This window comes from Patagioenas fasciata, chromosome 2 (genome assembly GCF_037038585.1).
Source record: "Patagioenas fasciata isolate bPatFas1 chromosome 2, bPatFas1.hap1, whole genome shotgun sequence".
Lineage (NCBI taxonomy): Eukaryota > Metazoa > Chordata > Aves > Columbiformes > Columbidae > Patagioenas > Patagioenas fasciata.
In genome coordinates, this window is record NC_092521.1 from 43999300 (window position 1) to 44019568 (window position 20269).

Here is a 20269-nt window from a genome sequence, read left to right on the forward strand (position 1 = left end):
TGCATTAATTTTTTAAAATATTCATATTTTTCTTACCTGTATCTTCTGTAAAATAAATATGAAAATTAAGTATGCCTTGTATTTTGTATTTTTCTAGAGTATGATTTTTGTGTAAGATCTATGGAATTATAAAACTTTGCCAACATATTTGTTCATATAACTTTTATGTATATAACATAAAAAGCCACTAAGAATATCAATTTAGTTGAACAGCAGGCTTTTTATAAGTAGATTCACCTAGTTAAATCATTGAATCTTTGGTGAAATATTCCATAGATCCAAACCAAATAAATAAATGATTGACTAGGAAGACTAAGCTAGGATGTTGTTTTGAATACTGTATTGAATTTCTAATGCTTTCTGTCTGCTTTCAGAAACCTTTTTTGGAATATGATGAAACTTGAAGAAAAACCTGAAATGCGGCAAAAGGTTTAGATGCAAACTGTAGGCCTAGATCTGTCTGCAAGAGAAATGTTAACCCTACCTTTACCCTGCATAACTCTGAATTGTAGACAAAAGACCAAAACCAGGCGTGTCTGCTCCAAATTCTGAGTCAAAAGTCCCTTCATGACAATAACCCAAGCTACAAATTAAGAAATAGTCTATGGCCATAAATCATAATGCATTCTAGAGAATATTCTGAGAAAAAGAAAGGACCATGGCAGAAGAATTGTACATAATTTAGAAATTCATACAGAGGTCTCTCTGGGTTTTACAAAGCATTTTATTCAAATTACAAGGGATATCCGAGATAAGAACCACATCCTGGTCTTCAGCAGAGGAATGTAATTTAGGGTGAATTATAGACTCTGCCTGATTATATTATTTAAACTGAGAGAAAAAGGTTTGGTTTTAGTAAATTATTATCAGTTCAAATAGAAACTTTAGCTAATTTAGACCAGTTTCAACACCTGCAGAAATAGAATTCACAAATGCAAGCATGGATTTTATCCTAAAAACTAAGTTAGAAATGAACTAGCAAAGTAAGTTTAGGATTTACTCCGATAGCCTATCTATATGCACACATATATAGACTTTTGAAATGTCTGCTTCTGATGTTGTTAAACTAATCACAAATAAATATATTATCTGAGCTGCAATAAGACACTAATTTTATTTTTTTCATCCCATTTTTATGAATTCCAACTCCTATAAAAGTGTATAAATACTAAAAGTTTTCCAGATGCTACTGACTTTTAAGTCTCTGGGATCTTGTTCAAAACCTTTATTAGTGAAGCATGAAAGAATGATGAAACAAGCCACAAATAATGATTATATTTATATTTTCTTAATATATCTGTAATAACTATGCTGTATATTGGTCTATTTATTTAGTGCCCTTTCTTTCATCTGAGTATCACAAAGCCAAATATGCAGCGACTCTTTAGACCCAGATAAAACAATGGAAATTTTGCATTTTCTGGCTAAGAAAATTGTTATAAGGCCCTCATTGCACTTCAAAGTCATCTTTTACTAAAAATCTGATCAGATACTTGTAGCGTTTCATCCTTAAGATACTTTGCTCCATAATGCTATCATTCTTCAGTAAGACTTCAAGTGTAAGTTACTAGAAGTAAAATACTCTTACCTTCGAAACAGGTAAAACTGTGTACCAAATCACCTTTTGCCAATAGTTTTAGATAAGATATAAAAAGCATGGAAAATATTCTGAAAATTTTTTCTACCTTTTCTTTAAATACGTGTATTTTCATTTTAATTTTAATACCTATGCTGTGGAAATAACCTAGAAGAAAAAACTTTCACAAAATCCCTATTACCCAGATAAAATTAGTAGTCACATCTAATGGACACAATCTCAGCTGGTATTATTTGTCATAGTTTAATTCGCATCCATAATGTCTGGCAACTCTGTTTGCCTCGTATGGATCTATCTCCATTGTATTATAATTAGAGTTTCTCCCATGTTGCTGTCCTTTATTAACTACTTAGCTATTATAGCATTATTCTTCTTCTGTGTAATGCCATCAAAACAACATAACCTCTTACCGTGTTGTTGGGATGGTAGTTGAGATGCAAACCACTGTCACATAGGGGAGAGGATGTACCACTGCTTTGGTCACTGGGGGCACCTAATACAAACATGAATACACCAAAAATTCTTCATTAATCTGTAATTCTATAATTCGAATTTGTGTACGTCTATATGTATGTATTTCGTTTCCCCCACTAATTTTGTCATATCAAGCCTCTTTCTCCATTCAGACAGTATCTGTCTTCTGGTTTGAGAGGAGTGCCTTTTTAAGCTGAATGGAGACTCAAGAATCCATCCCTTGTTGCTTCACTTAAAAGAGTTACTAATCTGTTTAGTAAGGGAAAAAACAAACAAACAAAATTTTTGCAAATTTTATAATAAAAAGAAAGTATATACCTCTTCACTTGTTTTTCACGTGAAGGAACTAATCAGATAATGCTTTTGTTACTCTCAATGATGTTTACAATTCTGTTACTGTAACAGTCTAGGAAATTACAGTGCTACACCTCAAAAATAACATGACGGGATCAATGCAAAAGCATGTTTGTCTGTGTTACTCAGGGTACTCTGTGGTACCACAACTTTTCATAAAAGGGAGAAATGTGCCGGGATAAACTTTTATTTAAGAATATGGTGTTCTAAATTTTTCCTCATTTTATTAAAATTTAATACCTAGGAAAAAGATAAAGATAGCGTTTCAACAAATGGTTGTATAAAATATTGTTTCAGAATTTAGTTTATTTATTTCCTACTAACTTAAAATCAAAGGCTGAAAGTGTTGAAATAAAATATTTATTGTTTTGTTGCTTAAAAATTAAGCAATTCATTTTAACCTCTTAGAAGCAAGAAGCAGAAGGAAAGCAACAGTGACAAAAGGTACAGGGTGACATATGAACATGCCTAGATATGCTGTGATTGTCTGTAATGATACACTCCACAATTTAATATAATTAGAAGAAGACAGCTGTCTCCATATGTCTCTCACAGGGCTAGCTGAATAAAACTCAGTTGGTCTTAAGCAAAATACTAATAATCCCAGAGTAATTTATTTTTAGACAGGCAGAAACCTTCACCAAAGCCTCTGAAATCTAAGTGGTAAAGTTAAACCGTCTAAATGTACACACACAATCTCATTTTAACATTCACAAGACAAAAATATTTCAGACTGAGATGTTATCTGATTCTGCATGAAAAACTGCTTTAAAATATTCTGCATCAGGATGAGAGCTACTGTGAACTGATGTAATTCCACCATTTTATGTGCAACTTTGCTGATTCATACCAGTCAAATTCCTGGTGATATGTTTTTCAAGCAAAGATAGAAATTTTTTGCTTGAGGTGAATGTTACTGCAAGACCTGGCAATACGAGCAACTTATGTTCAGACAGTAATGCTGACCACAAAAGCTGCTGTCAATCACTCTCGATGCACAACAGATTTGGAAGCTGCAAGAGTTCATGAGGACTGAATTTTTTATTTTTTTGGCCAAATAATAAAGGCTTACATGCACAATCTTCATTCAGTGGCAGTTTTAGAAAAGCAGGTGCTCTTTTCAGAAATGACACAGTGAGGGTAACTTCTTCCCCTGCATTGCGAAGGACCTGAACCTGGAAGAGAAATACACACAGGACGCCTTGAAATCTATCTATGACCAAAATTCATCAGCAAATTTAAGCAAGGTCACACAATTTTCACATATCAGAAGATAACTGCTTAGCAATTTATTGCAATTAGATTAAAAAAAAAAAAAAAGCAAGAAAAAAAAAAGCAAGATGTAAAGATTTCTATATGCTTGTCAGTTGTGTTTCTAATCACACATAGATGGGGATGTGGTGGGCATTGGCCTCCTGTAATAGCACTGGCTTTGTACTGTGCTATTACAACTTACTCCCTGATGCTGTTCAGCTGTGCACCTCTTTCTTTCAGATGTGGCATCATCCACACTAGCATGTATGTATTAAAAAAACAAGCCAAATCAATAGCAGTAGTTTCCACTGCTGTGCATAATCCTAGGTGTAAGTCTTCCCAACAGTCAGAGTTAAATTTAGCCAAAGCACTCCAGCGTAGATGAGAGGCCTAATCTTCCTTACAACCACAGAGAAAAAAGTTCCTATTTTAAATCTCGAGCCTTAGATAAGCACAAGCTTGGGTTTTGTAAAAGAGCAGCTTGCATTTTGGACATGGGAATGTATAAATCATCTACCCATCTGTGAATGCTTCTGGCCTCCCTATACTCTCCCACAATTGCTCCTGTGGCTCTTGTTCATGCCTTTAGTTTTTGTGTGGTACAGCTGATTGACATCTCAAGACACACAGCAGATTGGCACAAAGGAAGCACAAAAGCAGCTAAGCAAAATGTTGTACTTAACAGCGGAGGAAAAACATTTGAATAATTTTAGAACATGAGAGCCAAGACGCATCACACCTCATAACTCTTTTAGAGAACAACCATTTTGTGTTCCACTGGCTCTATAACTTCAAAACTCTTCAAGGCACGATTTAATTTGGGCTTACAGAGACAGAAGAGTGCACTATGCCTCCATCTGAGTGACTGCACTTATACTGTGCAGATAGCTTGCTGGGAGCAGTGGTCAGATATAAAAACATTTTAAACTAGCATATATCTGTTGCTTCTCTGCTGTGTTTTCATGGTAAATGGTTAACAGGCAAGCAACCCTTCTGTCCTGATGCTGTTTGTGAGAAAGCCTTGTAAATAATTTGTGGAAGATTGCTATTCTTCAATCTATGCCTATCAGCAGCCTATCCCATAGATTTACTTACACGTGTGTATGTAACTACATGAAGAGATGTTTTCAGATGGAATCAATGCATTAACTTTAAGCAACTCTTAAAGAAAAAATGTTGACTTTGCTTTGAAATACAATACTTCCTAATCCACACTGATTGCTACAGAGGAGTAACAGTATGACAGAATATTTGATTCAGTATCTGAAATCCACTTTGCAATTTTAGTCTCTTTATAGCACAGTAGTTGTCAAGGCACCATTTGCAGTGTAGTATGTGTTTATATGTATGTGTACGAATAAACACACACACACAAATCACAAAAAATTTCACGAACCTAAACTGCATGCCAAAAACTTCATCAGTAACATGTCTCTGACAAACACTTCCCAGTTCTGTTATGTTTTATGCCTTAGCATTTTTAAGCAGTACTTAATTCATTGAAAGAAGGTAACTTGCAATCTGTGGAACAGTAGATCAAGACTTCAAAGTTCTGAATTCCATTTGAGAAACCATATTGTATCCTTAACCTTCATAGAAAATTCATCCTTATGCTCTCCTATGTAGCAGTCACATAGTTCAGAATAGTCATAGCCAGAGCAGAAACTTACAGGCATGTATCCTCTATTGAAACAACAGTTGTGAAGTGCAGGAAAAATACAGCTACCCTCTGCCTTTTAAAAAGTATTTCTTTTTATTCAAGAATGGGGAATAAATAAGTGGAGAAGTTACACCATTATCAACTTTGATTTATGAAGTCATCTTTTAAGATACCTAAGAATAAGTGGATATGATTTATGAAAGAAGTTGAGACGGTAAACTCTGTTCCTGAATCTTTCTTCTTCCAAGAGTAAAACAAACCATGGGTCTACATGATTTCATTTGATTATATATGGTTCTGCAAAGGCTAGAAGTTGCCTTAAGTAGTGTACTGTGATCTTTTTCTCTAACCTCTCTCTCTCTCAAACCTTTTTATCTCATAGGATGAAGAATTTAAACACAGCTTGGTTGAAATCAGCAATACTTATTTCATGGAAATACATGTTGAAGGGTATGAAGCATATAATCCAGAAAGTGACTAGATTTTGATATGCAGAATAAAGGCTAAATAGAGAGAAAATATTAAAAAAAAAAAAGAAAACTACTAAATAATGATTACAACAACGAGGAGAAAAGCTATTGATCTCATTTCACTTACTTTCCAGTCATTAACAAAGCCATTATAGGAAATAAGGTTAGCTGAAGAAAATATAACTTTTAATTAAATTTATTAATTGTCTTTTTGTAGCTTTCACTTGAAAGCTTTATTGTTATTTTACATTTTTTGGTCTTTATTTTACATACAAAATGAACAATTACTGAACTTTCTTAAATCAAGTATGCCATATAGGATTTATTTACTTTGTGTCCTCATTCAACACATACATCATGCCATACTGCCGCTCCTCTATGCAGAAAGAGGTATAATAAGAAATCAAATCTTATTCAGCAACAATTTTACTGGTGTTTCTACTTCCTGGTAACAACTAAGCTCTCTTAAGAATCTGCAGTCATTTAGAAGACTTTCAGGACTTTTTTCATTTTTCAATATCTTACAAAGTGGCTATTTCAAGAAACAGTGCTTCTGTGATAACTGTACAATCAAATTACCAAAGATAATGCTACCCACAAACAACAATTATTAGTCCTGGAAGATAATTAGAGCCTCATCCCCATTGTGTATAAATGGTAAAAAAAATGTTCGGTGTTAATGAAACGTAGCTGTATAAGAGAGAGATTTTCAGTTCATTACTGTTAATAGAGAAGTCATTGCTAAATTTGTGTCAAATAAAAATATTTAAAACATTTCCCTTAGTATGTGAAAAGATATAAATGGAACTTACTTCTAAAAAGTGAAAAAAAACACATATTTTTGGATGGAATACTAATTTGAATAAATATAGAAATACTATTTCAAAAATTTCAAAACAAAAATGCAGCAATTTCCTAAGCATTGTATTTATTTATTTATTTGTCACATATCAAGAGTTTGGTGAAGGTGAGATAAATTCATAGTGCTAAATCTATGGAATCTTTGCCTGACAAAAGTTTAACTCAGTAGTAAACCTGATATTTCCAAAGTCTAACGAGATTCTCTCCCCACTGTAAGCCATGGAAAAACTCCCTTTGGAGACCTGTATGTCTATGCATTTGATCTGACAATTTCTAAAGCACTGTAACCCAGACTGCAGAAATTGCATGACCAGGCACTACTAAAAAGATTCTCTGTATCATTGAAAGGTAATAATCTGTTTTATTTCCAGAGGCTGTGTTGACTATTCAAGATGTGTAGGTGTTTTCTTTGAATAAAACTCTAGATTTTTAGTGATTTCAAGATCTTCTACAAAGCTCAAGATTTCAGGCATATTAATTCACCTAACTATATCAGCTTTTTCTTTCAATAGTTAACAATGGATGGGAGTAACACTTAATGTGTTGATGCAGCTATTATATGGATTAAATAATGAAAAACTATGCATTATTGCTGTTACTGCTCGATTTAGTCTTATATTTTTATTTCATCTAGTGAGCAATACTAGCTATTGATTTGTTGGTTGGTTGTTGTCTAATGAACTCATCCCTGCAACGGAAAGCAACTGTGACACTGAAAAGTCTTGTTATCTCCTCATCAACTTCACAGCTATATATTAAATTTCTGTTGCTTTTTAGGTATCATATATATTTAATGTAGAATGAGTTGATGTGAAAAGAACTACACAAACTGAAACATTAAATACTATCAATAAACTCTTTTATGCAAAGCGTAAGCTTACTACCACTGGGATAATGAATTAACTTACTTGTACCACAAATAACACTATGTAAAGTTAGTGATGTTTGTGAGTAAAGTGAGACAGGCAAAAATAACAGTTGTGCTTGTCTGAACCAGCAGCTGTGTGAAACAGTGAAATCATAAGAGCCAGTGTTTCTGGAGTGACAGTGTCTATATTTCCATTAAATTACTGTAATGACTGCAAGGGGGCCATTTAAAGAGCTGAATTTTATGGTGATGTGTGACATTGCTGAAGAAAATCTCTACATAGTAATAACACTAGACTGAATTTTTAATAATGTGTACAATGATATTGCCTTTTAATTTCATAAAACCTTTTAAAGTCCCAGTTCAAGAAAACATTGAACATATGCTGAAGTCTCTCTCAATATATTCAGAAAAGCACTGAAGCATGAAGTCGCTCTGACTTCAGTAAGTATTCTTTCCTGAATAAGACTGTAAATCCCCTCTTAAATTACAAATGAAATCTACCCACTGATGAAGTGGTAAAGATTTAAAACAGAAGACCTACATAGTTCCCAAGAGCTCTGTTGTCCTGACCTGGACCAAATTCCACTCTTCAGTGTGTTTTAAAGGAAAATTCAGTTTTTTTGATAAATACCTTGAATTACAAACATCCAGGGAAAAATAAAAAAAAAAAAAACAACAAACAAACAAAACAAAACAAAAACAAAAAGCACCTTTCTAGCCACTGTGCAGAGTTACACAATGCACCAATATCAAGTCCATCAGCAGATACCACAACACACATTTTTGATACAATCATATAAAGCCGCAAAGCTAGAAGGCTCAATGCATGCACACAACTGTTTTGAGTTATGTTTTTCTAAAAACCAACTCTTTTATTCAATAACAGCTATGTAGTTAATACAGAATTATTGCATTAAAACCACACTACTGTATGGGGAGCTTTAATTCCTATGAGCTAATATTTATCACAGCATTTTCCAACAGAGAAAGTCAGTAAATAAATATAATAGTAAAAACTATCAAAGCTTCTTTTTTTTCCTTTAGAATATTTCTCTTGCTCATATACAGAGCAAACCAGAACACCATCTTAAGACAGCAGTTCCTACTCAGACTGCACAACTCAAGGTATACTTCAGACCATAGTTTGACACTACCATAGTTGCACCTTTAAATTTTTTGCTGTCTGGTTCCCGAATCTATGTTAGATATTTAGACACAAACCCAAATGGGCTGCACACTAGAACTGGGAGCTTCTGAAATCAAGACAAAGGGAAATGCAGGACAGAATGATGATACACATGCTGAGGATGTAGGAAGACATGCTGTTCTATTCAGAACCCTCTTCTCCATGATTCTTACTACTAGATCTGTTTTAAAAAAGTGCAAGGGGATGCAGTAAGATTACTAGTTACAGTAAAGATGGTCTACTGAGCCAAATTATTGTGAAAACTGGCAGAGAGAGGTTTATGCCTTCTCAAGAAGACACTGGAATTGAGGTAGCACTTACTCAGCGAATGTTCCAGCTAGTAATGCACTATACAAAAGATCATTTCAGAGTAAGATACACAGAGATTCAGATCTTAACGGTTTTTGAAAAGTCCCAGCAAACTGACCACTTAGAAGCAAAATTATTGTTGATTCCAAGCGACAGCACTCATTTAAGCTAGACCATCAAGTAGTTTCTCAGGTGGACAATGTCATACCAGACACCTTATATTCCAGCCTCCTTCAGAGAATCACAGAATCACAGAATGTTAGGGATTGGAAGGGATCACAAAAGGTCATCTAGTCCAATCCCCCTGTCAGAGCAGAAACACCTAGATGAAGCTACGCAGGAATGTGCCCAGGTGGGTTTTGAATGTCTCCAGAGAAGGAGACACAACCTTCCTGGGCAGCCTGTTCTGGTGTTCTGTTACCCTCACTGAGAAGAAGTTTCTTCTCAAATTTAAATGAAACCTCTTGGGTTCCAGTTTGAACTCATTACCCCTCATCCTATCATTGGTTGTCACCGAGAAGAGCCTAACTCCATGCTTATGACACTCACCCTTTATATTTTTATAAAGATTAATGAGGTCACCCCTCAGTCTCCTCTTCTCCAAACTAGAGACCCAGCTCCCTCAGCCTTTCCTCGTAAGGGAGATGTTCTGCTCCCTTAATCATCTTTGTTGTCCTGTGCTGGACTCTCTCCAAGAGTTCCCTGTCCTTCTTGAGCTGAGGGGCCCAGAACTGGACACAATATTCCAGATGTGGTCTCACCAGGGCAGAGTAGAGTGGAAGGAAAACCTCTCTCGCCCTACTAACCATGCGCCTTCTAACACACCCCAGGATGCCATTGGCCTTCTTGGCCACAAGGGCACAGTGCTGGCTCATGGTCATCCTGCTGTCCACCAGGACCCCCAGGTCCCTTTCCCCTACACTGCTCTCTAGTAGGTCATTCCCCAACTTGTACTGGAACCTGGGGTTGTTCCTACCCAGATGCAAAACTCTACACTTTCCCTTACTATATTTCATTAAGTTATTCCTCACCCAGTTCTCCATCCTGTCTAGGTCTTGCTTCATTGATCCTTACCCTACTTGTTTCACACTCATGGGTTTTAGACACAAAGGTACCAGAATATGCAACCTCAAGACTTCTGTGTAAAGCATTAGTAGTAAATTAAGTGATTGATTTTTAAAAATCAATTTCATCATGTTTCAAGCCTACATGCAAAGTAGGCCATTTATATTAGCTGACACTAAGAGACATCTACAGAATTTCCTTCATTGGAAATTATGACAATAATCAGGTGTATGCAGCATGAGTAAATGTAATCAGTAGGTAGGAGAAAAAGATTAATTTCACAAATAACTTAATGGAAATATACTTAACTCGCACACACACACAAAAATCCATCATGCAACGGAGGACCAAATATAGGTCACATAGAGGACACAGACTTCTATAGTTCTTTTTTCAGTGCAGTTTCAAGGTAGAAAGAAAATATTATCACATCGGTGATATATTTACAGTCAAGTTGGAAAAATAATCTGTTTTTAAACTTTAAAGTCTAACACTTGTGGAATGTAGTACGTACTAGTTTGTCTAAAAGATTTGATGACAACTTTCTGGAAACTTTTAACTTTCTTATGCTCCGTAATTGACACTAAAATGTTTAGTAATCTTTCAATCAGAATAGCAATAGACTACAGTTATTGCTTAGTTGTGTATTTCTCTTTTCAAAAGAAACAGAGGAGTGCCTCAGCAAAAGATATCAATGTAAACACCTGAGGAAAAAAAATATGGAAGAAAAAGTCTGGTAGGAAAATTCTGCAGTGTTTTCCTGTTTTTCATTAATCTTAGCATCATTAATAAATATCACTCACAAAAAACGTTGCTATAAGTGCTTTATTTGCATTCTTAGGTCATGTACTCACATTCTGAACTTTGTTTCACTAAAAACTGCACTTACTGGTCATCACAGTTCATGTTAAATCATTAGAAAGCCATTACTCCAGTAAAGAAACTATGAAAAGTAAGGGATTAAAACTTGTTAAAATTTTAAGTCTGTTAAAACTGGGAACACCATACCCTGGAGTCTCTGAACATAGGTCATAGGGGACACTGTAGGTCCCTGAATTGAAACATTTCACACCATATTCTGTAAAATGAAAAATATTAATTCCCTACATAGATTCCAGCTCTAATATGTTATTTACTGTGATCTATTAGGGTATTTTTGACTCATCCCAGTTGAGCTTCAGACTGTTGATTCTAATGCGAATATTGATTCTAGTTCCAAACAATGGATCTTGTTAATGTTTCCCAACCTATATTCCATGGACTACTGTTGGTCTGGGACTGTGGGCAATAGAAAAAATAAATACACAAAGATGTGTTTATTAGCCATTCAGCTCTACATGATACGCAGTTACTCACGACAAGAAAATATCTATGAAAACACACAAAAAAACCCCAAAGAACAGAAGACATTAACCTAAACCCTTTCCAAGTTTCATAAACTTTTGCAGTGTATCTAGATGTAGTGAGTACATGCTGGAGTTCAGAACTGACTACCTTTGTTTTCACACTGCCTACTCCGTAGAATCATAGAATCATTTTTGTTGGAAGAGACCATCAGGATCGTCAACTCCAACCATAATCTAACCTAACTCTAGCACTAAACCATGTCCCTATGAACCTAATCTAAATGCCTTTTAAACACCTTCAGGGATGGTGGCTCCACCACTTCCCTGGGCAGCCTGTTCCAATGCCTGACAACCCTTTCTATGAATAATTTTTTTGTAATATCCAATCTAAACCTCTCCTGGTGCAACCATTTCCTCTTGTCCTATCATTTGCTATTTAGGAGAAGAGGCCAACCCCCTCCATGCTACAACCTCCTTTCAAGTAGCTGTAGAGAGCAGTAAGGTCTCACCTCAGCTTCCTCAAGGCTAAGCAGCCCCAGTTCCCTCAATGTATGGTTCTACTTCTCTATGATTATTCAGCTATGCTGAACAATCTGTGTAGTTATACAGTCTTAAGAAGTCCTCTACTTCAGACTCTCACAGCTGTTCCACTTTTTGAATGTTACTAGATATTTAGCTGCTCGGCAGCTACTAACTTTCCAAGCTAATTCATAAACAAATGTTTTTGTAATTATATATGTAATGAGTTCCAAAACAACTGCCTAAGAGGAATAAGGCACATCCCCTAATAATACTGAGAATGTTCCAAATACCAGCAGAACTGTTCCTAGTGTGTTTGAAACTAAACAGCATTTATGCTACATTTTTTTAAAGATATGAAATAGGAAACTTGAATTCTTTCGGACAACACAGTGTTTGTTTGTTTGTTTGTCTGTTTTTTTTTTTTTCCTAATTGGAAATCGCAACTCTATGAGACTGATAAAATCACCACCATGTGTTTAGGTAAATTACTCAACCCTGCCATAAGTCAAATATTATAAATCCATAAACCTAATTCTGTTTTCAATTAGTTGTTTTAACGTGTATACTTCATCTTCTACCGATAGAACACACTTTCATTAAAATTATATATGTTTGTGTAAAGTTCTCATTGGCACCATAGCTCAGAAATTTACACAGGAACCAGATTTTGTTTGGGATCAATTTCATTGACACTATCCAAAACAAACATTGACTGAAGCTGCTTTGGGAGAAATGTGTGAACCTCTTAGTAAAGAAAACAAAACAACTCTTACTGAAATGGAAGAAGCATTTACACCACTGTTATAATCACATCTACTGATTTCTACACAGCTTTACCAAAGGGTTGCAGAGCGTCCTATGTGTACTGGTACGTACAGCCAGAGGAACAATTGGCTGTCCCATCAGACTACAGTGGATTTCTTATATAAGACACAAGGTTTCTGGGTCTCAAAATAACTGGAAACCAACCATGAAAGCAGGCTATGCTGAGATTGTTTTGTTTGTTTGTTGTTTGTTTGTTTGTTTTGTTAGGGTTGACGTTTTTTTGTTGGGTTTTTGTTTCTTTGTTTTGTTTTGTTTTCCCTCTCAAATACATGTTATGGAGAATATTCAAAACAAGCTGTCAATACCTGTAGAACATTAAGCAACCTCCAGAGGCTTTGTACGTTTACCTTCAAGGATCCATGGCATAAAACTTTAAATATTTTTTTTTTCTTTTAAGCAAAATCTAGGCCATATTGTAATACAGAAATAATATGTAGAAATATGTAAAAATTCCTCCTACTCATCCTATCTGCACAACATCCTTGTGAAATATATCTTTACTACTCACACAAATACTACAATTTTAGTGTGTTTTAGTCCAATATAATATAAAGCAGTAAGAATAAACCAGAAGGAAACAATTCCAATCAAAGTATTAAAGGATTTGGAGTTCTTTTCACAATTGATCACACTGCACTTAAAAAAATATATATATTAATAGCAATGAACTCAAAGGATCTGAGTTTTCTAACCTTGATGTTAACAAAACAATTAAGCTCCTTTTTTATGTATTAAATATATAAGAATCCCCTGCTCCTTCAGTCAAACTGTTCCCACACATCAAATTTCCCAGAGTAAGTGTTCTCACAGTTCAGTTCTATATGAAATTTCTAACACATTTACTAGACAAGTATGGTTTTTATGCATGTAATTTGTGAGAAGACATTTAGTTATATTCAAAAGGCACACACATTACTGAACTACATAACATGTCAGCTATTGTTCCTGTTCCTAATGCTTGAAGAGTGGAAGTCATCCAGTTGAGACAGCATTTTGAAGTACATGCTTTATTTTTCAAATCTTTTATGAACCGAGATAGGCTTAAGATTGTTGAAAACATGGCTTGAATATTTTGTCTGACTATGAAGAGGCACAGTTCTGGGGGAAAAAAGAAAGATCAGCCCCACAATAAGAGTTTGCTAACAGTCATCCCATTGCAAGGCTGGGGTCAAAAACACAACTAGTGGTAAATTTCACATTTACATATTCAATATAAAATTTGCTGTTGGCAAATATGACCTTAACATTTACTTTTCATGAATAGTCACATTAATCAAGCACCAGCATATAAATGCTCATGAAAAATGAATACAAAATGGTGTTAAAGAGTTTGAAATAAAATTTTAATTCCAAATTTGAATAAATATTAATGTACAAGTCTGGTCCTATTTATTCAGTTCTAAATGTTATCAACTTCACAATGACATAAAAAATAATTCTTGGACAAATTTGTATTTGAAGTAATGTTTTAGATCAATATATGCAGTTAACTCTGCTAAGCTTCTTTGCAGCTCAGGATCTAATCTCTGAGAAAAATATTTTAGTACTTCAGGGAATGTACTCAGTGGTATAAGCTTTCCACTGAGAAAATACATAAGAACATACGTTCTTGCCATTTAATGCAACAGTAGATTTTCTCCTGCAGAATAATTGTACTGCATCTAGCTGAAATGGGGAAAAGTCCCAGTTTAGTAAAATACTTAAATTCATATTTTTAGGCAAATACATACGTATTTTCCTGGACTGGGATCCAACAAAGTTGTGATTTTTTTCCACAAATAATCTTGCCTCGACCTTTTAGAATAATTTTCATCAGCACCTAAATTTTAAGGGTCTTGGCGAAAGTGACACTTGAGATACTTACTCTGGTTATTAATTAGGTGGAGGACATTCACGGATATTTTGGAAATAAAAGGGATTAACATATAATTCCAACACAGTAAAGAGCTAATTTGTATTTCAACAATTACAGGTTTAAACATTTTACAGCATGAGACCTTCATGACTTTCAAAGTTAAGCATAAGTCTGATATATTAATCCAAAATCATCAGGCTACTTATCCTATTGCAGCCCTTATTTTACCTTTTCTTGTTTCCCTATTCCAGCAATAACCCCACAGAAATCCATTCTTGACAGCAGCTAGTTACCATTTGAGACTATAAAATCTTACAAAAAACTTAATTTATAGACTGTTATATAGAGTGGATGTATTTTCTGAAGAAAAAATTGCATGAACAATACAAGAAAAACAAAATGCTTCGTAAAATCATAGAATCATAGAAGGGTTTGGGTTGGAAGGGACCTTCCAAGTTCATCTAGTCCAACTCCCTGCAGTAAGCAAGGACATCTTCAACTAGATCAGGTTGCTCAGAGCCCCGTCCAGCCTGACCTCGAATGTTTCCAGGAATGGGGCATCTACCACTTTTCTGAGCAACCTGTTCCTGTGTTTCACCACTCTCACTGTAAAAAATTTCTTCCTCATGTTTAACCTGAATCTCCCCTCTTGTAGTTTAAAACCATTACCTCTTGTCCTGTCATAACATGCCCTTCTAAAAAGTTTGTCCACATAGTTCTTACAGGTTCCTTTTAAGTAATGAAAGGTCACAATAAGATCTCCCTGGAGCCTTCTCCAGGCTGAACAACCCCAGGTCTCTCAGCCTGTCCTCATAGAAGGACATTCTGTGACATTCCTGCTAGGTGAACATGTCAGGATATCACCAAAGAATGCAGAAACTACAGGCCTCACTTTTAAAAAACCTAGGTCTCTCAAATCTTAATAATTCTGGTTTTACAACTTCCTCTGGGCTGTCAGTTTCTACAAAAATGCAGAAAACAAGTAAAACAGCACTGATACTACTTAACTCAAAGCTATCTAAGGAACACCTATACAGAAAGATGATTAAGAAAAATACACTCTCATTCAGATAACTTTCCTGTTGACATATAAGCATTTTGGTTTTGATACCTTCTGCAATATTAAAAGCTGTAGTCATAGCAATAAAGTAAAAACTGAAATGTCTTGGCATTGCCAAATTCAAAAGCTCCCAGTGTTTTTACTGGAAAAAATTAATACTTCATCTCACAGATCTGTTGTTGCCATTGTTGTGCAAGTGATTAATTTTAATTTAAAACCTAATTTGTTGATTAATGGAAAGATGCTTTAGTAGTCTGTAAATCCTTGTAATCTTTCAGGGTGAAACATCTTTACAGAAACTATTTTATCTGCTAGCATTCAGTACAGCAAATGCTAGCTCTCACCAACACTTCTCTGTGCAATTGGTGATTCAGAAATAACACATTACGACCTGAAGTGCACAGGGCATTTTGAATGTGTTTTGTATTAGATTTTTCATGTAAATATGACTGAACAAAACATGTCAGAAAACCCTTAAGACAACTGAGATGTGGTGAAGATTTGGGGAAACATGTCTGTCTATCCACTTAATATATAAATACATTATAATCAGAATAGTATAAGAAAGGAAGGCATTTCATTATTTCAGGGAATCTATAAATACCCTCAGTACTTTCTATTGCACACCAACATATTAAAATCTGAGAGTTTTTGATGTAGAACATTCCCTTGAACTTTCCTTTTAACAGGTTGGCATAATTAGAACCTTTGAAATATTCTGAATCAATACTGGTTTGACAAGATCATGTGAAGTGGAATAGAGATACGTGGATTTGCTAGACCTCATTTAAAGATGTATGTCATTATCCTGGTAATGACATTTTAGCCTAAGCAGTGACTATATTCCATTTGGTTCAGAAATGTACTAACAGCACAGGAAGGAAACAACTCCTGCAGATCTCTGCACTAAAATCTAAAGAACAGGTAACCTTCATAATTTTAATGAAGAGTTTCTTCCCTCTGTAACCACACCTGCACCAATTTTTTCTCTATGATCTGTGAATGTCTCTTTACTGCAAGCTGTTCTACTGGCCACAACCTTCCAAACAGCCAATGGGAAACAGGTAGTACCAAAATCGACTTGTAAAAAGACAGCAGAACTACCAGGTCAAAAGAAAACAAAACAAAACAAAAAAGTATATATCTAGGAATAGGCCCAGTGCTGACAAACAGATACCAAAACACCAGTACCATACTGTACCATACTAGTGGTTGAGAAGTATGGGGTGGGCCATCTGGAAACCTTCATGTATCTGGCTGGAACAGTCCAACACTGGATACTATTGAAAAATATATAGAGTCCATTCTCCTTTCCTCTTCCTCCTCCACCGAACAAACTGTCAAAAGACAAAGACCCATTGTAGAGAAAAAAAAAAAAAAAAAAAAAAGGAGCTAAAATATGTACAAGTGTTAGATAACCCCTGGATAAAAAGTTTCTTCCTTATACCCATCTGATTTTACTACAGCCAGAGCAATGACAATTCCAAACCATTAAATTGAGTATTGTAACTGTTGGAAAAATGCCAGAAGACTCCATGTGTGTGCACATTTATTTACACATTTTTGAGCACACCTCTTATTTATGACTCGTTCTGGCTATCAGTACACACGCTACGTTTTGTCCAATGTGCTCTCTTGGGCCCATGTCACGCCACAAGAAATATAGAGGTTGCCTTTTAGAGGTGAACATTTGCTTTCAGTCTATATTACATGGTTTTTACCAGTTGTTGCCAGTCAGACAGTGTTTTCTAGTCTTTATGGGTAATTTTTTTTTTTTTTCAATAGTGACCAGAGAAGATCATTTTCATGCCTATAGAAGGTTTCATTTTTCCTACATTAAACTGGAGAGTTTTCAATATGTTTACTTCCTGTGCTTTGGAGGTTTTTGATGCTCACTATGCTATTCTTGTCTAGTCTCACTAGATTGTTACGGAATAGTTAGTTAGTCCAAGTAAAACAAAAAACTCAAACACCTAGCTAAGGTGAACTATGTTTTTTTCAAATATAAACCGCAGGGAAACAGGTTTCAAATAATTGGGACTCTGGTGCTCTACCAGAAAGGCAGTTCGATTTTCTTTTCTTTTGTTTTGTTTTTTTTTTTTTTTTAATTTAATTTTAAATACTCTACAGTATTACATCTATGCACAACAAAGAAAAGATTGAGTCCCTGTACCAAAGTCAAACTGAGTTATAGCTCTGCAACTGGAAGATGCTGTGCAGAATGAAATCTTTTGTAAGGTCTTCTGGAGGGTAAAATGCACACACTTACAAACAAACATGAAAATATTTCCATTTGTTTCATAAGGAAGCAAGAGAAAATTGAGTCTTTACAGTAAAATACCAGTGCAAACAAGGTCACAAACAAAGCATGTCTGATAGCACACACTTTGAATCCACTGCTGAATTGTCTCTTTTCTTCGCTGCTCGAGCTTTCAGCATTAATAGAGCTGCACGATAAAGAGGAACCAACAGCAGTTATTTGAAGGATGTTGCACTGTAACTGATGATTCAGCCTTCCACTCTATCCCACTAAACCCTAATGGATTTTTTACTTTGAAGACCATAGCTATGTAATAAACAAAATAACAATATTAATCATATAGACTTGGTTTTAGCCATGACGGCATACTCTACTCCCTTCTATAAAAACTCAGTAGTACTGATGAGTAGTTCTAAAAGATGAAATCTTAATGAAATGACTAACATATCTACAGGTATCTCAAGGAAAACAAATGAAAATATAAATCAGGAAGACAAACACATTAATGTATGCTAAAAGTCTAACATCACAGTGCTTGAATAAATTCAAGCCTGTACTGAGTTTGGCACAAAAAAATATTTTAAACACTAAAAAAGCAGCTAAAACCAGGTAAGAAAAGTAGCTGAATATATGTGAAGAGCAGTGTTCCAGATTATATCCTAATCTAAGGAATTTTCACCACACAAGAAAAAATAGTAAAGTATTTGCACCTGCTAGGTTCTTTTCCACTTGATGGACACTTACTTCAAATCAATGCTGAAATATTTGACAGATTATTATTAGCTCCAAATTTCATGAACAGTAAAGACATTGTAAGTACACTGTAATAGATGTTTTCGTTAATTGCACTATGACATTAGCACTTTTTTTATTACCCAAGTCTCAAATAGAAAACAGCAGCTGTATGGAAAAAGTAATAAATTGGCTTCTTCTTATGAAGGAAATACTGGATTTCCAAAAAGTTTACATTTCACTTTTAAATTTAGAAGTTACAAATTATAAACTGATCATGCTCTTCTCTTAGAAGCACTGGCTATGCAACTTCAGTGTTTATTCAGTCTAGAGGGGAAAGGATTAAACGGCTGTGCTGTGAGTTATGCAATACAGGATCTCTGCCACATAGTATGAGAAGGTGGTAGTCTGTATTTGAAGGTTGCTGTTATCACTATCGCCAAACAGCACATATTAGAGATTTTTTTCTATAATAAATTAGAAGAACTTTGTATAATTTAGTGATCTAAACCTGATAATAGTCTAGGTCTCTATTTCACAGCCAAGGAAACAAAGACAACATAAAACCATAATTTAGCAAAAAACACATCTGCAAAGTCAAGATTGAGTGATATTTCAGATGATTCGGTTTCCAGTCCTGCCTTACAAATACAATATGCTTATGCTTCTGCTTAAAAACATTCATGAAAAACATTACTAAAACTATTCATAATGGGTTTTAAAAATCAGTTTGTTCTAAAACAAAAAATCAGAGTAAGAGTTTCATCAGTCGCAACATCAGTTAAGCAACTACAATCCCTATATTGTTAGCTTCATAGAACTCATGGAGAGCTAGCACATTTACAGTACTGTTATGAATGCTGAGAAAAGGGGAAAACAAAAGACACTATGAAGTGCATGTGGACTTCCTATGTCAGGTTATTCTACTGGAAAAAGATGTCTTGTGCAAAATGCAGCTGATGACTGAATAGAAACATGGTGCTACATTTTGTAGCTAGTTCTACATAAAATCCATCAAAGTCTAAATATCTATGCTGGCTTGATATCTACCTAGCTTTACATGAGATTTTCCTGCCGCTTTTCAAGGAATGCGCAAATGCCATGTTAAGTGGCGCATTTCGTTAAAGCTTTCCCTGATTTTTTCCCAAATATAAGAAATAAGAAATTATTTCATATCCATATTCATTTAATTCTATTTTTTTTTTCCTAAAAGAAAGCCAGATGCTAAGATTCAAAGAAACTCCAGTGATATGTAACCATAGTTATTGATACAACCTGAGATGCTTTATTTACAATGTTGAGAACAGAGACATAATCTTAAACATATTAGCATTAATTTGACAGTAATTCTTCCTTCTCCATGGGCCCCACATGTTTTGACGCACTATAACTCTGGAAACAGTAAGAGTAGTAGATCCAACAAGATTTTTGGAAGTATGCAACTGAGTTGACTCATAGTCTCTGACCCTCAGCCACTCAGCAGTGGCTCAAGGGAAGCAGCTCATAGCAGGGTCTCTCACTCTCTTCTAAAACCTTACCCATTCTTAGCAGTGCAGTGGCTACACCCA

At 34.9% G+C, this 20269-nt stretch overlaps 1 protein-coding gene across 9 annotated transcripts in view; it reads right to left on the reverse strand.

Moving 5' to 3' along the window:
* SNTG1 (syntrophin gamma 1) overlaps positions 1–20269 on the reverse strand; it is a 344915-nt gene that overhangs the window by 101009 nt on the left and 223637 nt on the right. For 6 of the 9 annotated variants that reach the window (XM_071804126.1, XM_071804127.1, XM_065832962.2 and 3 more), the window contains 2 exons: positions 3498–3600; positions 2008–2090 (listed from right to left, as the gene is read on the reverse strand). In XM_071804126.1, coding sequence (XP_071660227.1) covers positions 2008–2090; positions 3498–3600 — 186 coding nt within the window. Of the gene's footprint in view, positions 1–2007; positions 2091–3497; positions 3601–16910; positions 17047–20269 lie in introns of all 9 variants that reach the window. The other 3 variants (XM_071804130.1, XM_071804129.1, XM_071804131.1) reach the window with 1 other exon arrangement.